General features: G+C 48.4%; 6 protein-coding genes across 6 annotated transcripts; 3 read left to right on the forward strand and 3 right to left on the reverse strand.

The window, feature by feature from the left end:
* Positions 1–212: 212 nt before the first annotated feature.
* BDV27DRAFT_169112 (FMN-dependent dehydrogenase-domain-containing protein) lies at positions 213–3,260 on the reverse strand (the record flags this gene model as incomplete). The annotated part of the gene is made up of 8 exons (XM_032074950.1): positions 3,166–3,260; positions 2,355–3,109; positions 2,078–2,298; positions 1,679–2,020; positions 1,215–1,308; positions 1,090–1,144; positions 839–1,038; positions 213–785 (listed from the first exon to the last, which is right to left on the reverse strand). The coding sequence occupies exons 1-8, from the start codon at positions 3,251–3,253 to the stop codon at positions 213–215; spliced, it is 2,328 nt and encodes a 775-aa protein (XP_031930926.1). The 5' UTR covers positions 3,254–3,260.
* A 185-nt stretch (positions 3,261–3,445) lies between these two features.
* Positions 3,446–6,456, reverse strand: vps27 (ESCRT-0 subunit protein VPS27). The gene is made up of 5 exons (XM_032065832.1): positions 6,175–6,456; positions 5,953–6,085; positions 5,599–5,880; positions 4,762–5,533; positions 3,446–4,709 (listed from the first exon to the last, which is right to left on the reverse strand). The coding sequence occupies exons 1-5, from the start codon at positions 6,240–6,242 to the stop codon at positions 3,760–3,762; spliced, it is 2,205 nt and encodes a 734-aa protein (XP_031930927.1). The 5' UTR covers positions 6,243–6,456; the 3' UTR covers positions 3,446–3,759.
* Positions 6,457–6,700: 244 nt separating this feature from the next.
* BDV27DRAFT_62590 (putative ubiquitin C-terminal hydrolase) lies at positions 6,701–10,782 on the forward strand. Its single transcript, XM_032077136.1, has 3 exons — positions 6,701–7,193; positions 7,253–7,453; positions 7,544–10,782. The coding sequence occupies exons 1-3, from the start codon at positions 6,987–6,989 to the stop codon at positions 10,430–10,432; spliced, it is 3,297 nt and encodes a 1,098-aa protein (XP_031930928.1). The 5' UTR covers positions 6,701–6,986; the 3' UTR covers positions 10,433–10,782.
* Positions 10,783–11,999: 1,217 nt separating this feature from the next.
* On the forward strand, positions 12,000–13,658 carry BDV27DRAFT_123268 (cytochrome b5-like heme/steroid binding domain-containing protein). The gene is made up of 4 exons (XM_032065833.1): positions 12,000–12,326; positions 12,615–12,754; positions 12,837–12,963; positions 13,041–13,658. The coding sequence occupies exons 2-4, from the start codon at positions 12,636–12,638 to the stop codon at positions 13,206–13,208; spliced, it is 414 nt and encodes a 137-aa protein (XP_031930929.1). The 5' UTR covers positions 12,000–12,326; positions 12,615–12,635; the 3' UTR covers positions 13,209–13,658.
* On the reverse strand, positions 13,658–18,612 carry BDV27DRAFT_123270 (putative RNA binding effector protein Scp160). The gene is made up of 5 exons (XM_032065834.1): positions 18,117–18,612; positions 17,572–18,053; positions 17,262–17,512; positions 14,923–17,206; positions 13,658–14,870 (listed from the first exon to the last, which is right to left on the reverse strand). The coding sequence occupies exons 2-5, from the start codon at positions 17,960–17,962 to the stop codon at positions 13,885–13,887; spliced, it is 3,912 nt and encodes a 1,303-aa protein (XP_031930930.1). The 5' UTR covers positions 17,963–18,053; positions 18,117–18,612; the 3' UTR covers positions 13,658–13,884.
* A 2,138-nt stretch (positions 18,613–20,750) lies between these two features.
* Positions 20,751–22,679, forward strand: BDV27DRAFT_62629 (putative nucleoside transporter). Its single transcript, XM_032077137.1, has 3 exons — positions 20,751–21,192; positions 21,276–21,957; positions 22,065–22,679. The coding sequence occupies exons 1-3, from the start codon at positions 20,848–20,850 to the stop codon at positions 22,556–22,558; spliced, it is 1,521 nt and encodes a 506-aa protein (XP_031930931.1). The 5' UTR covers positions 20,751–20,847; the 3' UTR covers positions 22,559–22,679.
* The last annotated feature ends 2,415 nt before the right edge of the window (positions 22,680–25,094 follow it).

Below are 25,094 nucleotides of genomic sequence, written 5' to 3' on the forward strand. Positions count from 1 at the left end.
CCTTAGCATGGGTAAAATCATGAACTAATAGACATATCAAACGCGTCTGGGTGTAGTTGTATGATGGAATTGTTGCACCTAACATCTCCCAAAAAAAGTAATCAAGTGCCTCACTATATATTTCTTGATAATTTCGGTCTGCTATATGTAAGATGTCCAAGTCACACTCTCAGTAAGACCAGCATAGAGAAACCGACATGTAATCTAATCATCTACAAAGAAGCCCTCACACGGCCGTCCACAGCGCGTACCAGCGCATGAATCGTATCTAAAACTGGTGTCTCCATACCAAACTCCTTCGCCTTCTTAGCCGGAAACCCCAAGATAACATCCACCTCCATGGGCCTCCCATTCTTATAATCCGTCTGCATACTACTCCCAATACCCGGCAAAGAGTTAATCTTGCCCATCAACTCATCAACAAGCCCATAATCCAATGACACACCGCACCTACGACCAACATCGATAACCTCCCGCATCAAGCGGCGTGTTAAGGGCGTCGCATCCTTACTGGAATGGAGCCAAGACTGCGTATCGAGCAAGGTCAAAGTAGTAAGAGGGTTCCAAGCCGCATTCCAGACAACTTTCTCCCAGCGCTGACGCTGCATATCCTCCAGCACCTGAAACTTGGTTCCGCCGTCCTTTAACAGCGAAGCGAATGTGTTCAATCGAGTCCGCTCAAGTGTTTCATCCACCGATGCATTAGGGAGTAGACCGATCTGCATATCTTCTGATTTGGTGTGTTTGACCGTGCCCGGTGATGTTTGCATCGCTCCTACCCATGTCTTTTATTCGTAAGTACCATATACCGAGCGTATCACTGGAGAGAGAAGCATACCACACATGTGATGATGGAGGACATGGGAAATGTGTTTCGAAATGGTTCCTCGTTGCCGACGCCATTTTGGATGATCACAATGGTTGTGTTTTCGTTCACGGCTGGCTGCAGTCGGGTTACCACTGCCTCTTGGTCGATAGCTTTATGCGCGCAGACAACGTAGTCAAATGGACCGGATACTTCGTCGAGGGATTTGATGACTAGAGATGTCAGCCCTTTTTGGTCATGCATATTGGCATAGGCTAGATTACCGTGGTGAGGGCGGAATCTGTGCTGTCCATGGTTTCCGCTGTCGAGGAAGATACCCTATGGACATAAGATAGTCAGTAACGGGTTGTGTCCGATTAATCTAACATGTGGCGGTCAATATACATACGTTTCCCTTAACGGCGTCATAGTTTGACCGCGCTACTACTGTTAGACGGACCCGGTCATTGCGGGTTAAGATGAAGGCATAGAAGGAGCCAATGCTATCATGAACTGTCAGTAAAGCAGTGTAGATAGATGGAATAGGGCCCTTACGCTCCTAGGCCGTAGAGAAGAATATCAACTTGGTTGCTCATCGTCAATGGAGTTCAGTAAAAGAGTCTCACGAGATGGTATGCAGCAACAAATCGGTGAAATGAGGATAGACATACACATAAGCTAAAGAGACCCCATGCGGGGCTCGGGAGAAAACCGATGACGGGCGTGGGGGTGATTTACCAAGGTCAAGGATGCGGATTACTAGTGTTGTCATGAATGTAAAGAATTCTTTCAATATAAACATTGTTAGGCGGTTGTATTGTACGAGCCCTTAAAATCTGAGGTATCATGATGTGTTGCTATACCCCGGTCGACTACAACTTCACAGACCCAACCACGTCTCTCTCTAATCTAGCAGTATTCAGAAGATGCGGTCCCAGCTCCTTCAGGTTCGTGACTCCCAGAAACACCATATTAGACTCTGTCTCCTGTCGTAGAATCTCAATGGCTCGCCGAGCCCCCTGCTCCCCATATCCTGCTGCAAGGCTATACAACGTAGGCCGACCTAGCCCTACGGCGGTCGCTCCCAAAGCCACTGCTTTCAATACATCAGTGCCTCGTCGAATACCGCCGTCAATGAAAATTTGCATTTTGCTGTCAATGAGGAACGGAGCATATCGTCGGATCTCAAGAAGAGTGAGGAGGGGTGCCTGGGCGCTGTTACCATTAATAGTTGTCTTCAACAGAACGTACATTCTTGAAATTCTGACATACGTATCTTGTGATCGCCCTCCATGGTTAGATAGAACAATCCCCTGCACTCCACAGTGATATGCTTGTACCGCGTCCTCAACGCATTGAATCCCCTTAATGACTATAGGCAGTTTGGTAAGGCCCCGCAACCACGAAAGGATATCCCAGTCGATAAATGGGGAAATGAAGCTGGCCATTGTTTTAGCGACGCCTTGCCCTATTCTGGACGGGTCGTCCCTCGCCTGGTAGGGGCCAATGTTAGTCGAATACGATCTTCCCTAAAGGGAACTGTTCGTACCTCAACCTGAAGATTGAATCGTTCATCCATCTCCCTCTTCCCTACAACTGGAGAGTCGACCGTGATCCAGATGGCACTGGCACCAGCGCGTTCCGCACGTCGAACCACATCTTCCGACTTCGTGATGTCACGATTAACATACAGCTGCTGAAAGATAGGCTGCTCCGGACTCGTCCGTGCATCCATAACACTCTCAATAACATTATTGGCTCCGTTGGCAAGCACTTGCGCCAATCCTTCTTTTCCTGCTGCGGCTGCTAGGGCGCGTTCCCCGTCGGGATGGGCAAGTTTTGCAATGCCAACAGCGCTCATGTAAACTGGCAATGAAACTTGCTTGCCCAGGATATTAGTCGTTGTATCTACAGCCGGAATACTGCGAAGAATGCGCGGTCGAAGAGAGACTTTCTGGAACGCCTTGGAATTTTGTCGCTTGCTGATCTCGTCCTCGGCTCCGGAGGCGTAATAAGCCCAAGCATTAGGGGGGAGGTGCTTCTGGGCGACGATTTCGAAATCATGAAGATTAAGCAAGCTGCTCAGCGGAGGAGGAAGGTTTGCATCTTGCTTTGGTGGTTTAGTTTCGTTGATGTCGTTTGACTTCACCAGCGTACCCGGCTCAACGTGTCCGCGAAGAGCTGAAGGAGCCAAAGACTGTGTTAGGATCTCTTGCTCATGTACCGAATCAAAGTCCTCTGTTGCATCCTTCCCAGCACAGCGCAGAATGACATTAGAACCTCCGGGATGAGAGTCCACAAAATCTAGAGAGTATTAGAACCAGAGATTGTCCTTGTTGAGGTCGTATTTGGAGGCCAACCAGTCACATCATAAACGGAGCCATGGATCGCAACCCAGCAGGATGATTTGCTATTGTGTCTCTCCACTTCAGTGCGAGTCAACCGCATCTTGCACTCTTGTTTTCGAAGGCATGGAATATCGGATCAACAGGCCTGACAACCAAGTCATCTCCGTTTTAGACTAGGAAGGCTGCTTGAATATCCGATACCAGCCCCGGAAAAGTGACGTGGGATGCGACGTGGGGGTTGTTTAAGCAGAAAGAAGTAAGGAACTGGTGTGTGTACCTTCAAGTATAGGGATTTTCCATAAATCAGGTTGGAGAACCAAGCTTTCCCCGCATTCTCATTACCTGCCAGCGCTATGCTCTTTTCGACTAGTATACATGCAGACTCACCATTGATCTGCGTGCTATTGCCATTCTTTGAAGGGGCTATACAAATTCATGATCAAATGGAAATTGGAAGTATTCATCAAGGGTTGGGATACAATTTTGCAATCTGCTAACAACCAAAACAACTGGTATCATAACGATCACAAAAGGGAAGTTCATTTATAGCAAATTAGATATAAAAGTCCATTTCTCGTCACACAAAAGCCAGAAACTCGCCATGTCTTACAACTCAATCAAGCTCTCTTCAACTGCGGGTCGCGATGGTGGTGGTGGTGGTGGTGGTTGTTGTTGTTGTTGTTGTTGTTGATAATGTGTTGGAGGGGCAGTTCCGCCTACCGGAGAGGCCTCGTTGACAGGATACGCACTATGATACGCCGGTTGCGCCTGGGGGTACGCAGCGGCTGGGTGCGCTGGGGGAGGTTGTTGGTAGTAATAAGACTGGGCTGCAGGGTCGGTGGGCTGGCGGTGAAGTGCAGGCTGGCTTCCGGGCTGAATAGGGTGAGACTCTGATAGCTGTAGGTACGCCATTTGCTCAGCCGATGGTGGCTGCTCTGGTACGCTCGGTGCTGGAACGTTGGGGTGTGTAGCTGGTTGGTACAAGGAATCGCGCCGTGTCACAGGCGACGGCAAATAAGAGGGGTCCACCTCGCTTTGTCGGGGAGATTGATAAGGGTTCACATCTTGGTCTGGCTGATTGGGGGCTGTATAGAAATGTGTCGGTGCGCCTGGGGCAGGATACGCAGAGGGGCTCTGAGGATAAGGTGTATTGGCGGCTGAGATCTGGGGAGACGCAGCCTGCGTGTTTCCATACCAAGGTGTACTTTGCGGCATAGCTGGAGGGGGCTGTGAGTACATGCCGGGGCTCATGGCGCCGCTGCGCATCCCAGCCCTGTCGAGTCCTTCCCCCTCTGGTTGCTGCTGGGTATATGGGGTACTAGAAATTGGCGGCTTTTCCACGCCTGGATTCCCATAGTAGAAGTTCTCAACTCCACTCTTCCCTTCGGGAGCATGTGGCGGCATCGAGGGGTACACATTAGGATACCGTGGGCCGCTAGGAACGGTCCCATATCCTAGTGACTGTTGCGTATATGCACTCGAGAGACGCTCCTCCAGCATGCGATCGTAATACCGGACAACCGTTGATAGTTTAGCATGTAGATCAAGCAGAGTATCTATACGTCTATGGTTAACACCGTCATTCTCAAAACCTGGGTAGGCGCATACCATGTTTGCTCATCGTTTCACCATAGCTCCGAGCCAACTTAGGTCGAAGGGTGCCGATGCTCTCGTATAACTCCTGAATCTGAGGCTCACGTAGAATGGTACCCGGTGGTTGGTGTTGTAGTCGGTCAACAAGAGTGGCAAAGAGGTGGATATTCTCCACCTCCACAGGGCTCAGTTCATAAGGATTCTTGGGTAACGATGTCACGCCAGGTGTATCTCGAGATGTAGAAGGTTCAGTCGTAGGGGTGTTTTTCAGAGCGGCTGCGTGTTTTTGCTTATGTTGTTCCATGTCGCGCAGGGATGCCTCAATAGCGGCCTTTAGGTCTGCATCCTCCTCCTCTTCGGTTCTGGATTGACTAGATGCCTGAGGCGGCTCTTGGGCAACCTTCGGCTGTGGGATGTAACCAGTAGATCCTCTACCCTGCGCCTCCTCTAAACTCATCTGCAAAGCCCGTCGTAGGTCATCATCAAAACCGCTTTCTGCCCGCGCCGTACGCGGTTCCATCACGCTAGACTTTGTGATAGAGTTATTCTTGAAGGCGGATCGATCCGACAATCCAGAGGGTGTGAATGGTTTCGAAGTTAGTTTTGCGTAGCACCCATCGTCAACACGTACAGGCTGTAATATCCCCAGGTGAGGTAGAGGAAGGCTTTTGCTAGAACACTGAGCGTCGAAGACGTTACCACAATTCCGACAGTGGTGTTTGCGGTTCATAAAACTGAACGGCGTACGGCAGCGCATACAGACGTCTGAGTCGATCCATTCCGGGGGCTTCATACAACATCTATTGTTAGTAAAGTCAAGGTCGCTGTAGCTGAAGATCAGGTTACACTTACCGCGCTACTCTCGAGCATACTCCCGCTGATTTGGGTCTTTGGCGGAAATCGGAAACCCTCATCTTGTAACTTGCGATATGTTTCCCCTACATAACTCAGGTCCATACGGCCCTGGGCCGCCATCGCCCAGTCCTGGATCAATTCCAACATTTTCTCTTTCACCTCTGTGTTAAGCGGAGAACCTTCCGCTTTCAGAAGGGAGACGAGGTTGTCCATGAACTCGCGAGAAGCGATTTCGGCGAGGAAATGTGTTCCGCCATTCTTAACGCATGTATCTGTCAACTACAATATAGGACACATCAGTACACATGGAAAGCGAATGAGCGCTTCCGAGTTAGGTGGCGGGGAACTAACCTTCAATGTCGCTAACTGCACATTCGGGTTTTTATTTTCCAATCGTCTTTTCAGAGACCTCATCGCATCTTTAGGTTGAACACTCTTTGACCGAATGAGGTCTGAAATCTCTAAGTTGAGGGCAATATCCTCCCTAGTGTAGTAGTTAGAACCGGGATTCGGTCGGCTTTGCCATTCGACAATGAATCCTAGGGATGATGAAAACATAGCGCTTAAACATACAAAGAAGATGAGGTGGCTTTCTCCACCTGATCATCAATGGGAGAAGATGAGGAGAACCAGCCCGCCATGGCGACGGTAATGTTATCAGAGGGGCGCGATTGGTAGTCGAAGGATGGTCAAGCGACGAGTAGCTATGACGTTGGGTAGCGGCGTTAAATAACGGGAAAGGCGGGAATCGTGACTGTAGACTTTGTGCTGCGAAGGCGACAGGATAAAACTTAGTTATCTCGGCCTTCCAGAAGGTGTTATGAAGATAAACCAGGTCTGGGAGGGGAAGTGAGGGAGGAGTTGATACAAGCTCCAGGCAGATCCATCGATACCTATCGACTGAGGTACCAACTTGCCTAACGGAGAAAGTGACGGCTAAGCTTCGTTAGGTAAGGCCTGGGCTGACTCAACCCTTAAGCATACGCATGTGGCGTCATAGTCGCGGGCGGTAAGTATCGATACCGTTATTGTGCCGCCTTATCCTTCTTATCCTTCTGATGTTGTCAGGTGTAACTTACAGTTTTTACCCCAGAAACATCCCGCAATCTGTCTGCCTTCTATTGAGGATCTCCCTCTTTCCTTTACTCCTAATCCTCAGCAGTACGCTTCTCTTTCATATCTCATCCGCTCTTTCACGCCGCATCCTTTCTCTCGTTTTGTGTTTGATGTCCGTTGCTGTTCCCGATTATCGCCCAAACGTGTCTCAGAGCCAGTGACCGCCTCCGAAGACCGAGCGATTTCCTCGACTCTTCCCCGCCGAGCTTTTTGAAGCACTCTTGGTTATGTACAGTATCGATTGAAATGCTTTTACCAACCGTTGTATAATGTCCTCAAATGCAGCCGCTTTGCCCTCTCCACCGGGCTTTGCGCCGTGGGAAAATATTGGTCGCCCTGGGGGGCAAATTAGCAGACCAGAGTCGCTTTCCAGCACCAACCATGCCACTCCAGCCGGTTATCAATCTCCACGATTTCCAAATATCAAGGACCTTCAAGACCAGGCAGCAGCCCTGGATGTGAATGAGGATTCTTCAGTATGCTCCCACTCCCAGGTTCCTCGAAATACCCAAGCAAGATTGCTAACTCTCTACAGCTCAACATCCTTCTAAACAGAGCCCAAGACGCAATAGAAAATGCTAGGAGATTTGCTGATAATGACCAACCGGACAAAGCTTACGTGCAGTACCTTCGTGCTTCGGAGATCACTATCAACATCATACCTCACCACCCAGAGTATCGAACCACTGCCAGCCAGCGCTCGGATTGGTACAAGCAGTTTGCAAATTTGATGATGGTATAGACCCCAGTCGTGTTTATTCAATTGGTTACAGCAATCTTTGGTTCACATTGTTCTACGCAAATTTGATTGACCGCAAGGTTATAGGCTGTACGGACAAAGCAAGGGACTATGGACGATATCAAGCAACAAATTTTGGAAGACAATCTTGGAAGCAATGTACAGCCTACGACTTTAACCGAGCATAATTATACAAGGCCTACTTCAGAACTAATACCTGCTGGTACGCTTCGAAGCCCGAGTCCAAGAGGTCGTCAAGCCGAACAAGATGATAAGTCAGCACGAATGCCTAGTCCGTCGGAGTTTCAACGGTCGTTGGGTCTACAAGAGAGACAGAATAGATACTCGGCGCCTGCAGAAGATATGTTGGCCCAGCGTTTCGCCAAGCTAAGAGCATCACCGCCCGCTATGAACGACTCGTTCCTGACAATGAACGGTCAAGATGCTACACAGGGTTATAATGGCGATATCCCTAGACGGCCGTTGTCTTACATGCCTCAAGGGTCGTCGTATAACCCAACCCTTGCTTCACCCTCGCGGCGACCTCTAGGACCCCGTAGCATGGGGTCATCACATAATGGTCCGGTCCTGCCTCCCAAAGTCCCCCTCAATACGTCGCTTCCTCGCGCACCAGATCCAGCTTATAGTCCAATCTGGACAGTCCCGTCTCAGCCGCCTTCAAACCCACCTAGGACCTCAACCGAAAGCTCGCGTCCAGTGAACCCACGATACTCGCATCTCGCTAATTCACCTCGGGGCAGCCCAAGTCGCAATGGCTTCGACGACAATCCTTATAGATCACGGACCCCGAATGGAATCCACCAGGTGAAGGAAGACAGAAGTAACACTGCCGATTTGCCACACAGCACTGCAATCAGCGCCCATGAGTTACTCGACTATCTCCGAAGATATAACTTGTTATTGGTCGACGTTCGCCCGCGGGACCAATACGATAGTGGGCATGTATACGCGAAATCAATCATCTGCATCGAACCAGTGGCACTGAGAGAAAACGTGTCGGCGGAGGAGCTTGAGGAGCGTTTGGTGGTTTCACCTGAGCATGAACAGTCCTTATTCGAGAAACGGAACGAGTTTGACATGATAGTCTACTATGATCAATCCACCGATTCAGTCAGCTACCTCGCCGGATCCCCTGTTGGAACAACAGCGCCACATCTTAGGGCTCTCTATGATACACTTTATGAGTTCAATGCCTATAAACCTTTGAAGGATGGCCGTCCTCCCGCTCTTCTGCTGGGTGGCCTCGACGCCTGGATCGATCTCCTTGGGCAACAATCCCTTGCCACATCCTCCACAGCTACTGTGCTGGGTTCGCTCCAGAAAAAGCGTCCAGTCGCAAGACCCGGGCGACCTCTTGGAAGAGTCCCTACTATGGCGAGCGCTAATTCTAGCTTGGAAGTGAGGAAGAGACGGCTACGAGAATATAAGCCTTTGAATCCAGACGAGCTCACCGCATGGATGGAAAAATCAAAGAACGAAGAAATTGACACTACGACATACATTGAAGAGGAGCCAATGACTGAGGAACCCGAGGGACAAGAGACAGATGAGCCTCCTACGCCATTCGTACATACCTATGAAGACTTCCTACGGCGCTTCCCGGAGCCCCATGCTATTCAAGAATCAATGGTGACGCCACATGCCCGGCCACCGGTACCGCCTACACCTAACTATGCTGCCCCTGTCCCCATCGCTCCCTCGCGGCCTCCACCTGCAGTTCCACGCCCGAGTTATAGTGGCGTTACTGATGGCCGGCAAATTCAGCCTACATTGGCGCGGCAGAATTCTGCTACCAAGACTGCTCTTTACACTCCAAGTTCAATATATCGCGCAAAGCTGCCGAGAACTGGTCTTGCCAATTTTGGTGTAACCTGCTATATGAATTCGACGATACAATGCTTGAACGCGACGATGATGTTGAGTAGATTTTTTGTTGATAACCGATTTCGATACTATGTGCAGAAGAACTGGAAAGGCTCGCAGGGAGTCATGCCGGGCCTCTTTGCCAATCTCATAAGGTCATTGTGGAAGGGTGACGTGGAAGTGATTGTTCCTACCTCGTTTCGAAACTTTTGCGGAAGGTTAAATCAGGAATGGGCCATCGACCGACAGCAGGATGCCAAAGAGTTTTTTGACTTTGCCGTTGACTGTCTACACGAGGATCTAAACATCAATTGGCAGAGAAGCCCTTTGAGGCCACTGACGTTTGAAGAAGAGATGCAGCGGGAGAGGATGCCTGTTACCAAGGTCTCAAAGATTGAATGGGATCGGTACTGTCATCGAGAAGAGTCCTTCATTTCTTCGCTTTTTGCTGGTCAACATGCTAGCCGGCTCCGTTGTACAACCTGCAAGCGGACATCCACAACGTATGAGGCTTTCTACAGCATTAGCGTTGAAATCCCGCCGTCCGGGACTGGTGATATCTATCAATGTCTGCGCAGCTATTGCAAAGAAGAGATGTTGAGTGGTGACGAGGTGTGGAAGTGTCCTTACTGCAAATGCGAAAGGGTTGCAACCAAACAAATCATCATCACGCGGGCTCCACAAATTTTGGTGATTCATTTCAAGAGATTCTCGGCGTCGAAAACACAAAGTGCCCGGAAGATCCACACTCCTATTGAATTTCCTTTACATGGTCTGCGGATGGATGACTTTGTTTATTCGCCCCCAAGCCCGGAGTCGAATGGTGATCCGAAGGCAACGATACCACCCGATACTACCCTGGCGACTGTACCCCCGTTTACGTACGATGCATATGGCGTGCTACGCCATATCGGGTCGTCTATGAGCAGTGGGCATTACATCTCTTTGGTGCGAGACGGAGCGCGCCAGTGTTGGCGGAGATTCGATGATGAGCGAACTGTCGATTTCAATCCCCGCGATCTGCGTAGCAAAGACCGACTGCAGAACGAACAAGCATATATTGTATTCTATGAGCGCGTTCCTGCGAAATGAGCGATGAGACTTTTCCTTCTCTTCTTGGTTTCGGACTGAGAGCATCAGTTCTAAACCCAGTTGGCATTGCCGTTGCTATGGTGGACACGTGATATGAGCATATAACGAGCATTTCCTCTTTACGTTTCACGGCAAACATGTTGAGCGTGTTGAGCCATTATGAGCCATTCAGCGAGTTTTTGTTTTGACCTTGGTTAGTTTTGGATGCGTTTGTATATAGGTCTTTGGTTGTTGAAGTCATTAAACATGCGAATGACAAGGGCAGTTGTTACGTTAGGTTTGATAGATACATTAGATCAAGTCGAAAGACCCATGGATGAAAAGCATGGTGTCATGGCTACTTTTGAGGCTTGTTTCACGGCGTGTAGATTCGAGACGGTAAGACATGTGCCGCTTTATTTTGGCCTAGTATTGTATGACAACTCAAGAGGAACAAAGGTGAACAATGCACCACAAACCCATCGGTTGTAATAAACAGTCCAATGCATGTATGTACGATGATCCTCAAATAGCGGATCATCATATTGTACTCCGTACAGTTCATAGACTATCTGCATAGCCCGATCAATCAACATCAAAACCGACGGAAGGTCCAATCTACCTAATCCTAGATTCATCTCCGCAGCGGAGAGCGGGGAAGACAATCCATCTCGGGCAAACGAACCCGAGAGCGGTACCCGACAGGCGTGGAGACGGTGTCACCCCCGAGGTTATTGCGGTTATCCTTCGAAAGGCGGTGCTGATACCGGCGGGTCTTGATAAAGTGATCAAGAACGCGGAATTACCACGGCTACTACGATCTACGGTTCCGCTTGATGAGAAATTCCTTCGAATGTGGCATATACCTAGGTAGCATAGGTTTTTCTACCTAGGGCTTTTGCTTGCCATGTGATGAATAACGTCGTTCGTCTCTAAAGTATAATCGTACCGCATGTGAAAAAAAAAAAGGTAGAATACAATGAACAGGTTTAGAATATGGTAGATGCCCTGAATTGATATGTGGTGGACCCAGATAGTGCGAAAGCTAGCTGGTCTTGTTGATCCTGAATTATTTTTGAAGATCGTTAAGAAATATTTTTCGATATTTTGATTGAAGTTGAAATGGGATCGATACGTGGGTAGGATAATTTCCTGATTGGGGGTTGTATGTACTCTGTAGACCAGAATAGGCAATTTAATCCATAATCTAGCAGATCCCCTCACTCCAACTTCAAGGTTGAAAGTAGTAATCGATCCGATTAAGTAAGTTCCGAGTCCAGCCCCTCAAGACTTCAGATCCTCCGCACATGAAGGATTCACTACGGCGCTTGACTCGGTCTGGTTAGTTGCACTTGGGCGGTCGGAAACCTAAAGTTCCTCTGACTAAGACTCCTAATAAGCGACCGCTCATTGGCGCGCTGACCCATGGTCCCTATCAGGCCACTTGTCGGCGTCGAGATAGGTACCGGCACTGCGATGGGCACGGCATACAGGGAACTCCGTAGATGGAAGCAGGGAATATCCTCAAAACCAAGAGCAGAGATACTACGGTCATTAATAATCCAGTATACCGAATGGCTAGCCAGATAGTACCACAAGTAGACCTTCCCCGAGGATAAGGCACATCAAGGCCTGTGACGGGAGAGATTCACGGCAAGTTAAAAAAACAAAGCAAACCAACAAATGGCCTTGGGTTCCTGAGGGCCTTAGGCGGAGTCGCTGTCGAATCACGTTAGCCGCAGTCTCCCCCAACTCTCTCATCATCTTCCACTCCTCTTCTCTTCTTCTTCTCCCTCAGTGTCAGCCCCAACTTTTCTTCTCCTTTCCTTCTCACCGGTCTTCCCATCCTTTCAATTCCCGACCTTTCGCGGTTTCTCACCCAGCGCTTCTGTCTGTGTTTTAGTTTAGATTTTTGGTAAGTTATACTCTATCCTTTTTCGCATTCCGACCCTCCGGGCTGGACACATGTAATACATACACGGGGCGCTTGATGAGGAGATCCTCTTTGTCCCTGTTCATGCCACCGTCAATTCCCTGCGCAGTGATTCACCCGGGGCAGTTTCTCGGCCCTTCGCTGGTGAACGCTACCTCACCGCTGGATGATATCTAGTGATCATCCTGCGAATCATATTCCCCATCCGTCTATTAATCTTACGCTTATGACCCTAAAAGTACTATCGCTAACATTGTTCCGCCGCTGTAGTCTTCATATCCCCCAAACAAAATGTCTGAGAACAAGGAATTCACCTTCCAGGAGGTGTCCGGCCACAACACCAAGAAGGATCTTTACATGGTCATCCACGACAAGGTCTACGACTGCACTTCTTTCGTTGATGAGCACCCGTACGTTCCCGGCACTCCCCATCATTCGAACTCTCAACCAGTGCGAATCTCATAGCGGTTCAGAAACTGACAATGCATATAGCGGTGGTGAGGAAGTCCTGCTCGATGTTGGTGGCCAGGATGCCACCGAGGCTTTCGAGGACGTTGGTCACAGTGACGAGGCTCGCGAGATCCTGGACGGTCTCCTCGTCGGTAACCTCAAGCGCGTGGTATGTTCTAGGCCTTTGCTTCGACAAGGAAACATAAAAAGTTGCCTATCGCTAACCGCTTCCGCTTTGCTTAACAGGCTGGCGACCCTGCTCCCCGTTCTCACGCCCAGGCTACTACCAATGCCTCCTCCAGCTCCGGCAGCTCTACCGGCCTCGGTGTTGGCCTCTACGCCTTCCTTGTTGTCGGTGGTGCCATCGCCTACGGTGCTTACCAGTACCTGAACGCCGCCGCTGAGGCCCAGTAGAGAAAGATAGATAACGGGGAACAAGAAAAACAAAAAAATTAAAAAAAAAATAATTAAGAACGAACTTTTCAACACGACCTTGCGTTTTTCTTAAACGTACGACCATCTCGGTGTGCTTTCCGTTCGGCATCGGGTGGGTTGTTTGGTGATATCCACTGCAGATACTGCTTTAATTGTTTGCTATCTTGGGATTTGCGAAATTCAAAGACCGAAGACTTTTGGAACTGTTATAATTATAACCATTTCGTGCCTCTGCGATGTAGTAGAACAGGCTCCGTTTGCTTCTTTACCTTATCGTTCAGTTTAAATAATAGATCGCGCTCTATCTTACTGGTCTGGCTTTCTTTTGTTACATACTCGTGCACAAAAAGCACCATTCAATGTCCTTATAACGACAGCCATATAGAACTATAGTTCAATTATATGTATTATGATGGGGGAAAAAAAAAAGGGCATATTACTCGTTATACACAGAAATAGGTATATACTCGTGAGAAGAATGGAATGGTTAAGTACAGAATATCCAGGTCGGGCAAGTGCCTCCTATGCAAGTAATAAAAGTATATAACACAATTTTTTTCACGGACATAAGACACAATTAGAATAGAATTTTCGGCTTCCTGTTCGCCAAAACCCCATTTCGTCACCAATACGTGAAATCTTTCGCCTCCGGGCATCACCGGGAGTTACCCTCCAGTCCGGCCCGGACAGCCTCCAGGATCATGTCCTTGGCCTGCTCCAAGCTTTCCTTGTTTCCCTTGACCTCGATCGCCTCACCCTTGGCTTGGTCCTTGGGCACATTGATTCGGCAGCCAGTCTGCTTACGGATAGCGTTAATCTGGCTACCTCCTTGTCCAACAACGAAGCGGTAGGTCTTCGGGTCAGGCAGAATTAAGTAGCCAGTCGCAGACTGCTGCGATGCATTGGCAATGGCCCTTTCAAGAGCCGCCTTCGCCTTCGTCACATTGTCACGGTTGCCTGCCAACACCCATGTGATGGTAGCAGGCTGGGTTGGGTCATTAGCAGCAGGGGTGTTCTCAACGACCTTCCATGAGTGAGCATCAGCGGCTTGGTCAGGCTCATCGGTGATCAAGGGGAGAGATGAACCGCCGTTGACAGCACCGCGAGTGTCTTCCGAGGAGGGCTTGGGTGGTACTTGCTGGCCAGCATGATCCACGGTCACTTGGTAGTCGTTACGAAGGCGACGGAAGAACGAGCCATTGTCGGAAATGGCGTGATGCAAATGCCGAGGAACCTCCACGGTCTCACCTTGTTGGTCCTTAAGCATGGAAAGGATGTGCTCCTTGGCCTCTGCAACAGCATTGCTAGGGCCCTTGAGTTTGATATCCGAACGTCCGGAGCCTTGCTTGGGGATATCGAGCGTAATGTTGAACTTCGACTCAATACCACGTCGTGTTTCTCCTCCGCGTCCAATGAGCAGTCGGTGTTGAGTAGAAGGAACCTCGACGTTCTCAGTCACCTGATCCTCGCGCTCTTTCACAAACGCCTCAATAGCAGCAATAATCTTGTCAACGACTTGGCCGTTTCCTTCAAGCTTAATGGTAGACTCAGTGCTTTCAGGGCGCGGAAACCTGACAATACGGGATGCGCCACCGTCAGTCGGTCCACCAGCATCAGCCACAATCTTACGAATATTCGCACCTGGCCATGTGTTAGCAATTGAAAGAGAATGAAAGTAAATGAGCAAACTTACCACCCCCACCAATCAGGGACTTGTGGTACTTCTTGTCAACGTCAATAGTCTTAGTGACAGTGGCATCAAATTCTGTTGACCGTTGCTCCAGGATCTTCTTGGCTTCTTCGACTTGCTTTTTCGTTCCCTTAATCTTGATCTGCACCCGACCGGAGGCATCTGGCGCATCGTCGGCCCCAGGTACATCAATTCGGGCACCGGTGTCAGCGCGGAGCTTATCCATTTCGCGACCGCGCTGGCCGATCAAGGATGGAATCTGGCTTTGGGCAACGGACACCGAGCCAGAGTGAGAGTGGTCAATGACCCACTGCAGCAAGCTAAGCAGTTCATCGCGGGTGGCATCGGCGCCCTTGCTGGGACCCTTCACAATAACTTCATCAGCACCCTGCTGAGGTCGGCTGGGGCGGGATCCGCCCGCTTCGCTAGATGCTTCGACAGACTGGTCGTCCGCAGCAATAGGTGCCGCGCGGGGGAACTGGACTCGGACATGATAGCGATCTTGAAGCCTGTTAACCTGGCTACCTTGCTGACCGATAAGCTCACGGTGGTATTGGGCGGGGATCTTCAAGACATGTGTAGTTTCATCTTCCAGCTTCTTTCCCAAGTTGATGATTCTAACCTTAGCAGCATCGGCCTTGGCCTTGGGGCCCTTAACCTCAACTTTGCCGTTCTCCACTTTGATATCAACATCAAACTCCTCACGGAGCTTGTTGATGTTTTCACCCTTCTTACCGATGAGGAAGTTGGCGAATTTCTGAGGGAAGTCAAACGAAGTTGTATACCCCCTCTCCAGATCATCTTTCTCTTGCTCGGTAACAAACGCTTGCAACTTTGAGATCAACTCGTCCACGAGACGAGAAGGACCGCGCAGTGCGACCTCGCATTCAGCACCACGGCCGCTCGGCTCTGCGACGAGAGCGCGAACAGGTATCGAATCCTCGCCCTTCGTCTGCTCTTCACGAGCAATGAACTTCCTAACCTTCTCTTGATACTTGGCAGGCACATTCGCAGACTTTGCCACGATATCATTCTGGTCACCCAACGCGCTAGAGAGATAGTCCTGAGCTTCTTGGAGAGCCTTTTCAAAGGCGGCAAGTTCAGCAGCAGTTGGTCGCTGGCGTGGAACTTCGAATTGAGAAGCAGTAGCCGACGGTCCTTCGTAAACGAGCACTACGTCTGGGCAATCAAGCGCTTCAGGGGTGAGGACATGGACGCCATACTCCTCCTGTAATTTCGGGATAGCCCGAGACCGAATGTACGGGTGGAAATAAGGGTCAACAGAAATGTGGCGAAGCCTTGCTGGAGGATGAGCATGAACAAGGTTCATAATATCGGACCGCGCACGAATAGTGTTTTTGCCGTCTCTAGAGTAAACCTCCCAGGTGACCGGCCCATCAGAACTTGGAGGAAGTGCGATACGAGCGTCGTACATACTTTCCAGTTCTTTGATGATCTGTCGCTGCCTCAGGTAGCGAGTAAGGGCACGCGCATGGGCGTGGGCTCCACTGGGAGCATTCGGATGCTGACGTGACAGGTCGATGCTTGCCATCTGCATACTCGTGGCAAGATCCATTGCCCGGTTGATACCATTCTCAATAGAATCCAATGGGCCTGTAATCGTAAGGAATTCGCTGTCATCCGACGAAGGTGGAAGAACGATGGCACAGCCAGTGTCAGCAAGGAACTCATGCAAAGCATCAGCGTTATCACCAAGGATGAATTGATGCTGGCCCCGGTTGATAGCGAGTTGACGAAGTGTCAACTGGCGCTGAAGATCAGCAGCAAGTCTTTCAATTTCTGCGCGAGCTTCCTGGGTTGCAGCACGCTCTCCACTGATGTGGATGTGCTTTTCAGGGACTGCCACAAACTGAACATGACCCGGATCAGCCTCCTGAGGTGGAGGCTGGCTTTGCCATGTATCGTACCGAGGAACGTGCACTTGCGCATTGGTGCGCTGCTCGATGTCTCTGAGGTTCGCATTATGCGCTCCCGCGATGAAAGGAAAGAATTCAGGAGGGATAGACTTGAGCCGCAGACTCATGTTCGAAGCTCTCTCCTTCACAATGGCCTCGATTTCCCGCCGAGCCATTTCAGCTGCAACAGCATCACCTTCGATGAGGACATCAATGGTATCCTCGTCGTCCTCGACCTGTCCCGCAGACTCATCGACGCGGGGAACCTGCACACGTGCACCCGTCCGCTGCTGCATATCCTGTACAACAGCACCTTGTCTACCGATGATGTGAGGGCGGGCAGAAGTAGGAATTGGGACGCGAACCGATTGCTAAATCCAAAAGTTAATCTAGATCGGCCAGAAATCAAAGCGGTCAGAAACATACCTTGGAGCCAACTTGTTGTGCGACCTCCTTCAGAGCCTGTCTGACGGCATCTGCTGAGCCTTTGCCCTCGAAGATTATAGAGCCACCGGGGCCACCTCGCATATCAACGTTGGCCTTCGACCGCCTCGAGATGTCCCGCAAAATATCCCGCAAAGGTTTCTTCAATTGCCCTCGAGGAAGCATCTGGGAAGGCGCCAGTCGGAGCTGCTCGACATGCTTGCCAGGAAGGCTCATGATGCGGGGCCCTTGTGCTATTTCATGGCCGGTCAGTCATGTCCAGGTGTCCGAAAACGAGTGCTGAGAAACTTACCTGCCGGGGAACCACCTGGAACACCGTTGGCGACGGCGGCAGCCGCTGAAGGCCCTCTAGCACCCCATGCAGATGCGGCAGGTGCTTTAGGCTTCGGGCCACTCCCCAGGGCAGGGAATAACTCCTCCGATTGTACATCAAAGGCGGGCGCCTTCTTAGGGGCAGCCTTGGGAGCGGGGGCTTCCGTAGGTGCCGGGCTCTGCGCCGGGACATCCACCTTTTCATCCTGCACTAAAGACGATGGGGGAGGGTGTTTGAGATCTTCTTCATCCACAACATCCTCCACAGTCGGCTTATGGGCCTCATCACGTGCATGCTGTTCCTCGAGCATAGCAGCCCGAGATTTGGGGATTCCGCCGTTCACATCGGCATTAGACAGATCAGAAGCCATTCTGCCGGGGGACCGTAATTAAAACTGCTTAACCTCGGAACAATAGACGTATAATTTATATGCGATGGTGAGGGTGGAAGGCGAATTAAACCTAAGGCACTATTTCGTCAATTGATTCGAGCTTGAGATATATTAGGCTGCCAGTCACTCATACCCGGAACCCTAGAAGGAAAGATGCTGTTCAAGTTGAAACAGCACTATAGAATGGAAAAATTGACGGTGAATTGTCACTGAGGTTGACAACTCAAAATTTCTAGAGGCGGGCAATAAGAAATGGCGGCTGAGATTAAGATATAATCAGTGCATAACAAGATTAAAAAGAAGAGTGAAGAGGAATTGAGGAGAAATCCCGCAAAAGCGGAGAGAAGGAAGGTAGGATAAGGGAGAGGGAAGAGAGGATGGGGGGTGAAGATGTCGGAAATCGACCGTTGACAAAGAAGGAATGATAATTGATGTGGTGACGATGGGGAAAGGAAGAAGAGCGAAGAGGACAGACAAGGCAGTCCGAGTGGTCGAAGGCCAAAGACCGGGGTGTGCTTATTCCTTTTTGGGCGATTCGACGGCGGAGCCGAACCATCGAACCATCCACTGCCGTCGGAGCCTCAACCTACCCAGTACTTCTTCACCGCGACGATCAGCACCTAAAAACTACCTTCAATTTCTACTGCTACTCAAATATATATATATATATTGTAATCCTCCAGGATAGGCACATACACTACTTATGGAAAGGGCGATAGCATGTAGCTATTAATAGCAAATGTCAGCACGGGCTTGCCACGAAAAATTTCCTTCAGCTGAACTCCATTTCAAGTAATCTCAAGGATCATTAATTGATGGCATTTAGCCTGAAATTAAGTGAATCATATTTGGGATACGTCTACCAGTCTCGGATCGTGCATGAAAGGGTAGAAGATGCTCAGTAGCCATACGCGGGGATCGACATCCAATGCATACTTTGGTGGTATGGATTGAATGGACAATGGCTTCTTGCTTGGATTTTCTGCTGGGTAATGTGCGATAAATGAGAATACTGGGAGTGACACTGGTGTATTCTCCTCTTATTTCTCTTTCCCTAAACTCCTCATTAAGTTCTCAAAGTCCACCCAGTTGTCTCAACTTGGAAAAGTAACCAATATACGAGTACAGAGTACACTCTAGAGCCTCGAGAACGCTAATCTCAATCTTGAAGCAGGTTATTTATTTATTTATTTTTTTCATAGCACAGCCGGGTCTACCAATCGATCTGCCCAACCACCACTATATGAATTTCATACTAACGAAACAAAAAGGCATCATATTGCTTCTAAATATATATTCATGCAGCACCAACTCGGTAGGCGGAATCCACAAGCAGAGGTATTCAGGTGAATACTATTGCCTTAGGACATCTACTGCCCTCAGTCGTTGACTAGGGCCTCGTCAATGCCGATCTGTCAGGTGATATGTCATTGACTTTAATTCTTGTCTAAACTCAGCTTGGACGCACGAAGGCAGCAAAATGACAAGCGCTTCAAACAATACAGCTGCTTATAGAGGAGCAGCGCACTATCCTCCATTATTGAGGCTTTGAAAGCAGACGAGACGATAAACTTGATCAGTCTATATCTTACATTGCGCCAGATATATAATGGTAAGCATATGATTTCATACACTTGGTGGACGAGATTTGACCCCTTGTCTTGCTAAGTTGCGACAATTGATGTATGGTTTTACTGGAATAGCATACATCATCTTCGCTAGATATAGTTTTAACCCCCGAAGCAGACTAATACCATGGTTACCCCAAGTATTCATTGTGCTGACCCTAACTTAAGCTTTCAACTTGGATAGTCATTAACAATGGCCACCTAAGTCTGAGTTTGGGTATCAACCTGGCACAAAATCTATCCAATTGAACCCGTGTTGCTAGAAGACAGATATAGTATATAGGTCTACAGACCTAGCAAAGAGTATTGGATAGAGTAGAAGGTGTGTGAAAGGCACTGGGCTATCATAGGCTTCTATAATAAAAACAAAAGTGCGTATCCCAATTGTTTGGTTCAAGGCACATGTTATGCTATTAAGCTTATTGAGTACTGACCTGAGCCCGAAAGGTGAAGGTTCCATAGTTCATATTGACGATTTAAACAAGAGATTGAGCGATGATGGCGTTTACAGGTCAACATAGTAGGTGTTTGAAAGGAGATATAATGAATTCAAAAGGCCATAACTGGTGGAAGACTGACACATGTGAACTGTCGCAAAAGCACCGAGACACGACTCAAAAAATAAGCAATGAGACGAATGATTTTGTACCAATAATGATCGGATTCAAGGGCAACTCTAGACAATTAGAGAAGGACTACCGAAGGTTCGGACATCCGACCCACCACCCATGTAAAAAGGCACAGGCTAAGCTTGGGCCGAAGTGGACCCAAAGCTTGATTGAGATACGCATTTTCGCAAATTTTTCCTTGATCATGGCTCGAGTGGTTTATATTAATGAAAAGTAAATGCAAAACTAGTGCTTGATGAATGCCAGTAAATTTGAATATAGTATTAGCAAAAATAGTAGGTCAATAAATACTTAGGTTTATCCTCTAAGAGGTGTAGTCTGCTCTCCGCACTTTGACCCCTCCAGCATTGAGCTAAACTGAAGAAGAACATATGACCTTGATAAGAGAACTTCCGTTCCACACATGCCGCTCAATGAGTGGCGCTACCGGAAAATTTGAAGATAAAAGGATTTTACCACAGCGAATGAGGGTTGTACCGCTACTCTGGCTCGAGCTTAGCACCATAAGAACTCGATTTCATAAATACACGGCTCGGCCAGTTAACCCAAGTACTTTTGCTTGAGACTCTTTACACACTATGCTTGTTAGTGCATAACTATTCACATTATGGAGACCTACACCCTTGAAGCTGGGAAAGAAGCCCAGCCTGAGTTTTCTTCCGCTCCATTCGAGGAAGAGATGCCAACGAAGCCACGAGGACTCTTCGCCCGAATCAGATATTATGAAGAATATTTGGATCAGAAGTTGGGCATCGAGTCTCACAGTCTCGACAGGGTGCTTCCCGAAGGCCGCAATCCTCCCAATTCGCTAGCGATGGCTTTTATGTGGGCGTCAGCGACAATGAACATCAGCTGTTTCAGTACCGGATTCTTGGGAAAGCAATTCGGTTTATCTCTGGGGCAGACCATTCCTATCATAATATGTTCAACATTACTGGGTGCCGCTGTGACGGTTCGGATACCTTTTCCTACTCTTCTACGGCTTATCAAGGATTCTGATGTTTTTGATATCTGAAAGCTCACATTTATCTATAGGGCTGGTGTGCAACGATGGGACCTGAAACCGGTCTCCGTCAGGTCGCCATCTCGAGGTACTCATTAGGATTTTACCCATCGTCTATCATTGCTCTTTTGAACGTCATTGAACAGCTAGGATGGGCATCCGTCAATTGCATCACTGGTGGACTCGCATTGAGCGCTGTTTCGGACGGGCGTGTCTCGATCGCCGTGGGAGTAGTCATTGTCGCATGCATCAGTTTTCTTTTCAGTTTTATCGGGCTGAAAGGTGTTCTGATGTACGAGCAATATGCATGGATGGTGTTTTTCGTCATTTTCATGATCATTTATGGCGAGTCAGCGCATCGGGCAAACCTCGCTGCACCTGCAACAGTATCAGGCATCACAAGATCTGGGAATGTTCTGAGTCTAATTAGTGTCGTGTATGGCTCCAGTGCATCATGGAGCTCGATCGTCTCAGACTTTTACGTCCACTACCCGGTGAATATCTCCAAGGTCAAAGTATTCCTCTACACCACCCTCGGAATCACGATCCCAACCTGCATTGGAATGTTACTCGGAGCCTGCATCAGTTCGGCCTTAGATACAAATCCAGAATGGGCTGCCGCCTATGACAACGGAATAGGGGAAATCTTACAAGAAATCATCTATCCCAACGGATTCGCCAAATTTCTGTTGGTTCTTCTAGTCCTTTCGGGAAGTAAGTGAACCCTAGTGTAATCCATTCTCAGCTATTTGGAAAAAAAAGAAAAGAAAAGAAAAGAAAAGGACAAGAGAAGGGTGTACACTGACGCTTCTCTTGCACAGTTGGCGTCAATTGCATCGCGATCTATTCCGGCGCACTCTCAGCCCAGCTCTTCGCCAAGCCATGCGAAAAGGTACCTAGAGCGATCTGGTCTACACTTGTCTTCGGCTGCATCCTGGCCCTGGGCATCGCCGGCCGAGATCACCTGCTGGACGTACTGGAGAACTTCCTCTCCTTGCTGGGCTACTGGAACACCTCATTCTTCGTCATATTGTTTTGCGAACACTACGTTTTCCGGGGCGGCAACGTAGCAAACTACGACCTTGACGCCTGGAATACACCATCGAAAATGCCTATTGGGGTTGCGGGCCTCACTGCCTTTCTGTGCGGCGCTGCGGGATGGATCGTAGGCATGGTCGAGACATATTATGTCGGTGCTATCGCAAAATTGATCGGCGCAGATGGGGGTGATATAGCCAATGAGTTAGCATTGGTTTTCACGAGTGTTTCGTATATACCGTTGAGGAAGTTGGAGTTGAAGTATATCGGACGGTAGCTCCTTTCATGCAGCGGGCCGAACCTAGAATACCCTCGTGTGCAGATAGTCCGCTGGCAAGGGTATTAATGGAAAGTTAGAGTTTAGGTATGGCCAAAAAGAATCGCAATATGAATGTCGACTTCGCATATTTACTTATTCATCTCGCTTTACGTTTACCTCAAATGAGAAATCTTAAAATGGAGAAAAGGTAGGTTAAGTGGGCTTAAAGTGATGGATTTCTCAAGGACGGCCTGCAGACGAACTAGGGGACGTTGTAATTCAATGCGTGTAGTACTACTACAGCTGCACCGGGGTTTGGGTATTAATAGTTGGATTGATCCAACAAAAAGGGTGAATAATGATGATCCCATAACTAGACGTTTCGCCTTTGGAAAGTGGTACACATAATTTATGTTTAATTCACGAGGTTGCGATAAACCACGGCGAACGCGCAAAACAATGAGCTCATCGGGCAGGTATCGTCACACTACTCTGGAGCAGCGAAAGGAATACTAACCATAAAATCAGATAAATTAGAATCAGACAATGTACCCATAACCCTAGCAAAGCATATACTGGCTAGCATATCCGAAGACTGCAAAGTTGGCAGATGTTTATGGGTCATGGACTCCGTATCCTAGTGGATAGAGACTAATGGAGTATAGGCTTAGTTTGAGAAGAGCTTCGGAAATAACTTGATCGCAGCCATTGGCTGGATTTGGTACAATATTACTCTTTCTGGAAGTGTGTATAGCTTCATTGAGACCTCCTTTCCATGGGAGTGATGATCACGTTTTTCACATATGACTCAGCAGAGTGTACTAACCGCCTAGAAATGGACCTTCCCCTAAGAGTCTGTTCTGGGGCTAGCATGACAGCCACAGGTCGCAAGTTAATTGAATCGGACAGAGCCTGCTCGTATTACTACTTTTGCCACAATATAACAAACCAAAAAGGCAAAAAAATAAAAAAAATACATGATTCATACAAGTGGAGCAGCCCGAGTTCCTAAGATGACCCATGAGCATGTTCTGGAGAGGAATCGCCCACCATCATAAGGATCGTCCACCAGCAGCACTGATTGAACGAGGATACGGTGGATTGTCTGTGTCGTTCCGCGTTTCTGGAAGAGTCTAACTGACTACCAGTCACATATGATAGCCCACAGGGATTGTAACATATCTGCGAATTGGCCAAGGTATCTGATAGACTAATTGCCTGATTAGTTGGGAATGAGAAACACTTGTGCGACTTGGCTGGGCTGTGTGTTCTGACTGCAGGGGATGAGTAGGAGTTTGTTCATCCGGTCGACCGAGGATGATGTTGGTAGTTGGTACTGTACCTGCAGGATAGTATGTACAGAAATTCTGAGGCCGGGGAGCAAAACGGTTGGGCAGAATGTTCACAGCAGTCATTACGTCTTCACTTTTTGCTGTTCCTCCCCTTTTTTAAATTTGATTTTATTAAATATTTGGTTTGCGTGGTACTCTCTCTAATTAACTTTGTTGGTGGGTGGAGGAAGAAGAGACCTGAGCTCCCGAGGCGTGAAGATCCACTAAATTGCCCTTCTCGATTTCCTACGTACTATGGTTGCTGATTAGGGCTACACAGCACCAGAAAAAAACCCGAATCAAAAATAATAAGCAACATGGTAAGGCGGTGATTGTCTCCGGCAGTCGAGACAGTGGAAATTAAGGCGCTATCTGATCCCAACCGAACCAATCCCGGAGATGCGAGTCGAAGCTCAGGGTTGGCAAATATGTCATTCGAATTATGGTTCAGGGAAAGTCTGGTTGACGGGTTGGAACATTCTATCCAACCATAGGCCGGCCGTGTCATGGAACTTTAGCCCCGCCTTCTAAAGTGGAGCTTCGACCAGACACCTCAAGAATGTTTCGAAGGATGTTAGCTTCACATTGCGCCTTGAGATTTAGGTTGGAGGACGATCGGAAAAGGTCGATGAAGATAAATGAAACCACTTTACCGGAGTACCTTGAGAATTGAAAGGGGGAGTCATAAATAAAATAACATAAAATCAAGATGGAGCCACACTGATCTGAAGGATATCTTCTCCGACTAACAGACCGTGTGGACTCGGCTTGTAATTTCCCAAAAGTGAGGGTGGGTGTACGGGAGTAGTTCGGGTCCAACAAGTCGACGACCCCATTAGAATGGAGTCTAAAAGGTGTCTAGAATTTTTCTTTTTGCTTAGAGGATGGGATTATCTGAGACAGATGATGTATACCCTAGTACAGAGTGACGGGCTTTCCAAGTCTCTACTAGTAAGTAGTTATCAGGACTTTGTAACCTGCGTAGTTCTCGTATGTATCATACCAAAAGTACTACTAGTAATCATGGGGTTTGTTATGCAACGATCTTATAGACGGATCGAAAGAAAAAGATAATAAAAAAAAAATCAATAAATATGTACAAAAAGTTTAATAGCATTAATATCCATTGACCGCCCTTATTTTTATTATTCTATTTATCGTTATTTATCATTATTAATTCTTTCTTTTTTCTTTTTTCTTTTTTCTTTTCTTTTTTTTTTTTT

The sequence above is a fragment of the Aspergillus caelatus genome (genome assembly GCF_009193585.1).
Source record: "Aspergillus caelatus strain CBS 763.97 unplaced genomic scaffold BDV27scaffold_30, whole genome shotgun sequence".
Lineage (NCBI taxonomy): Eukaryota > Fungi > Ascomycota > Eurotiomycetes > Eurotiales > Aspergillaceae > Aspergillus > Aspergillus caelatus.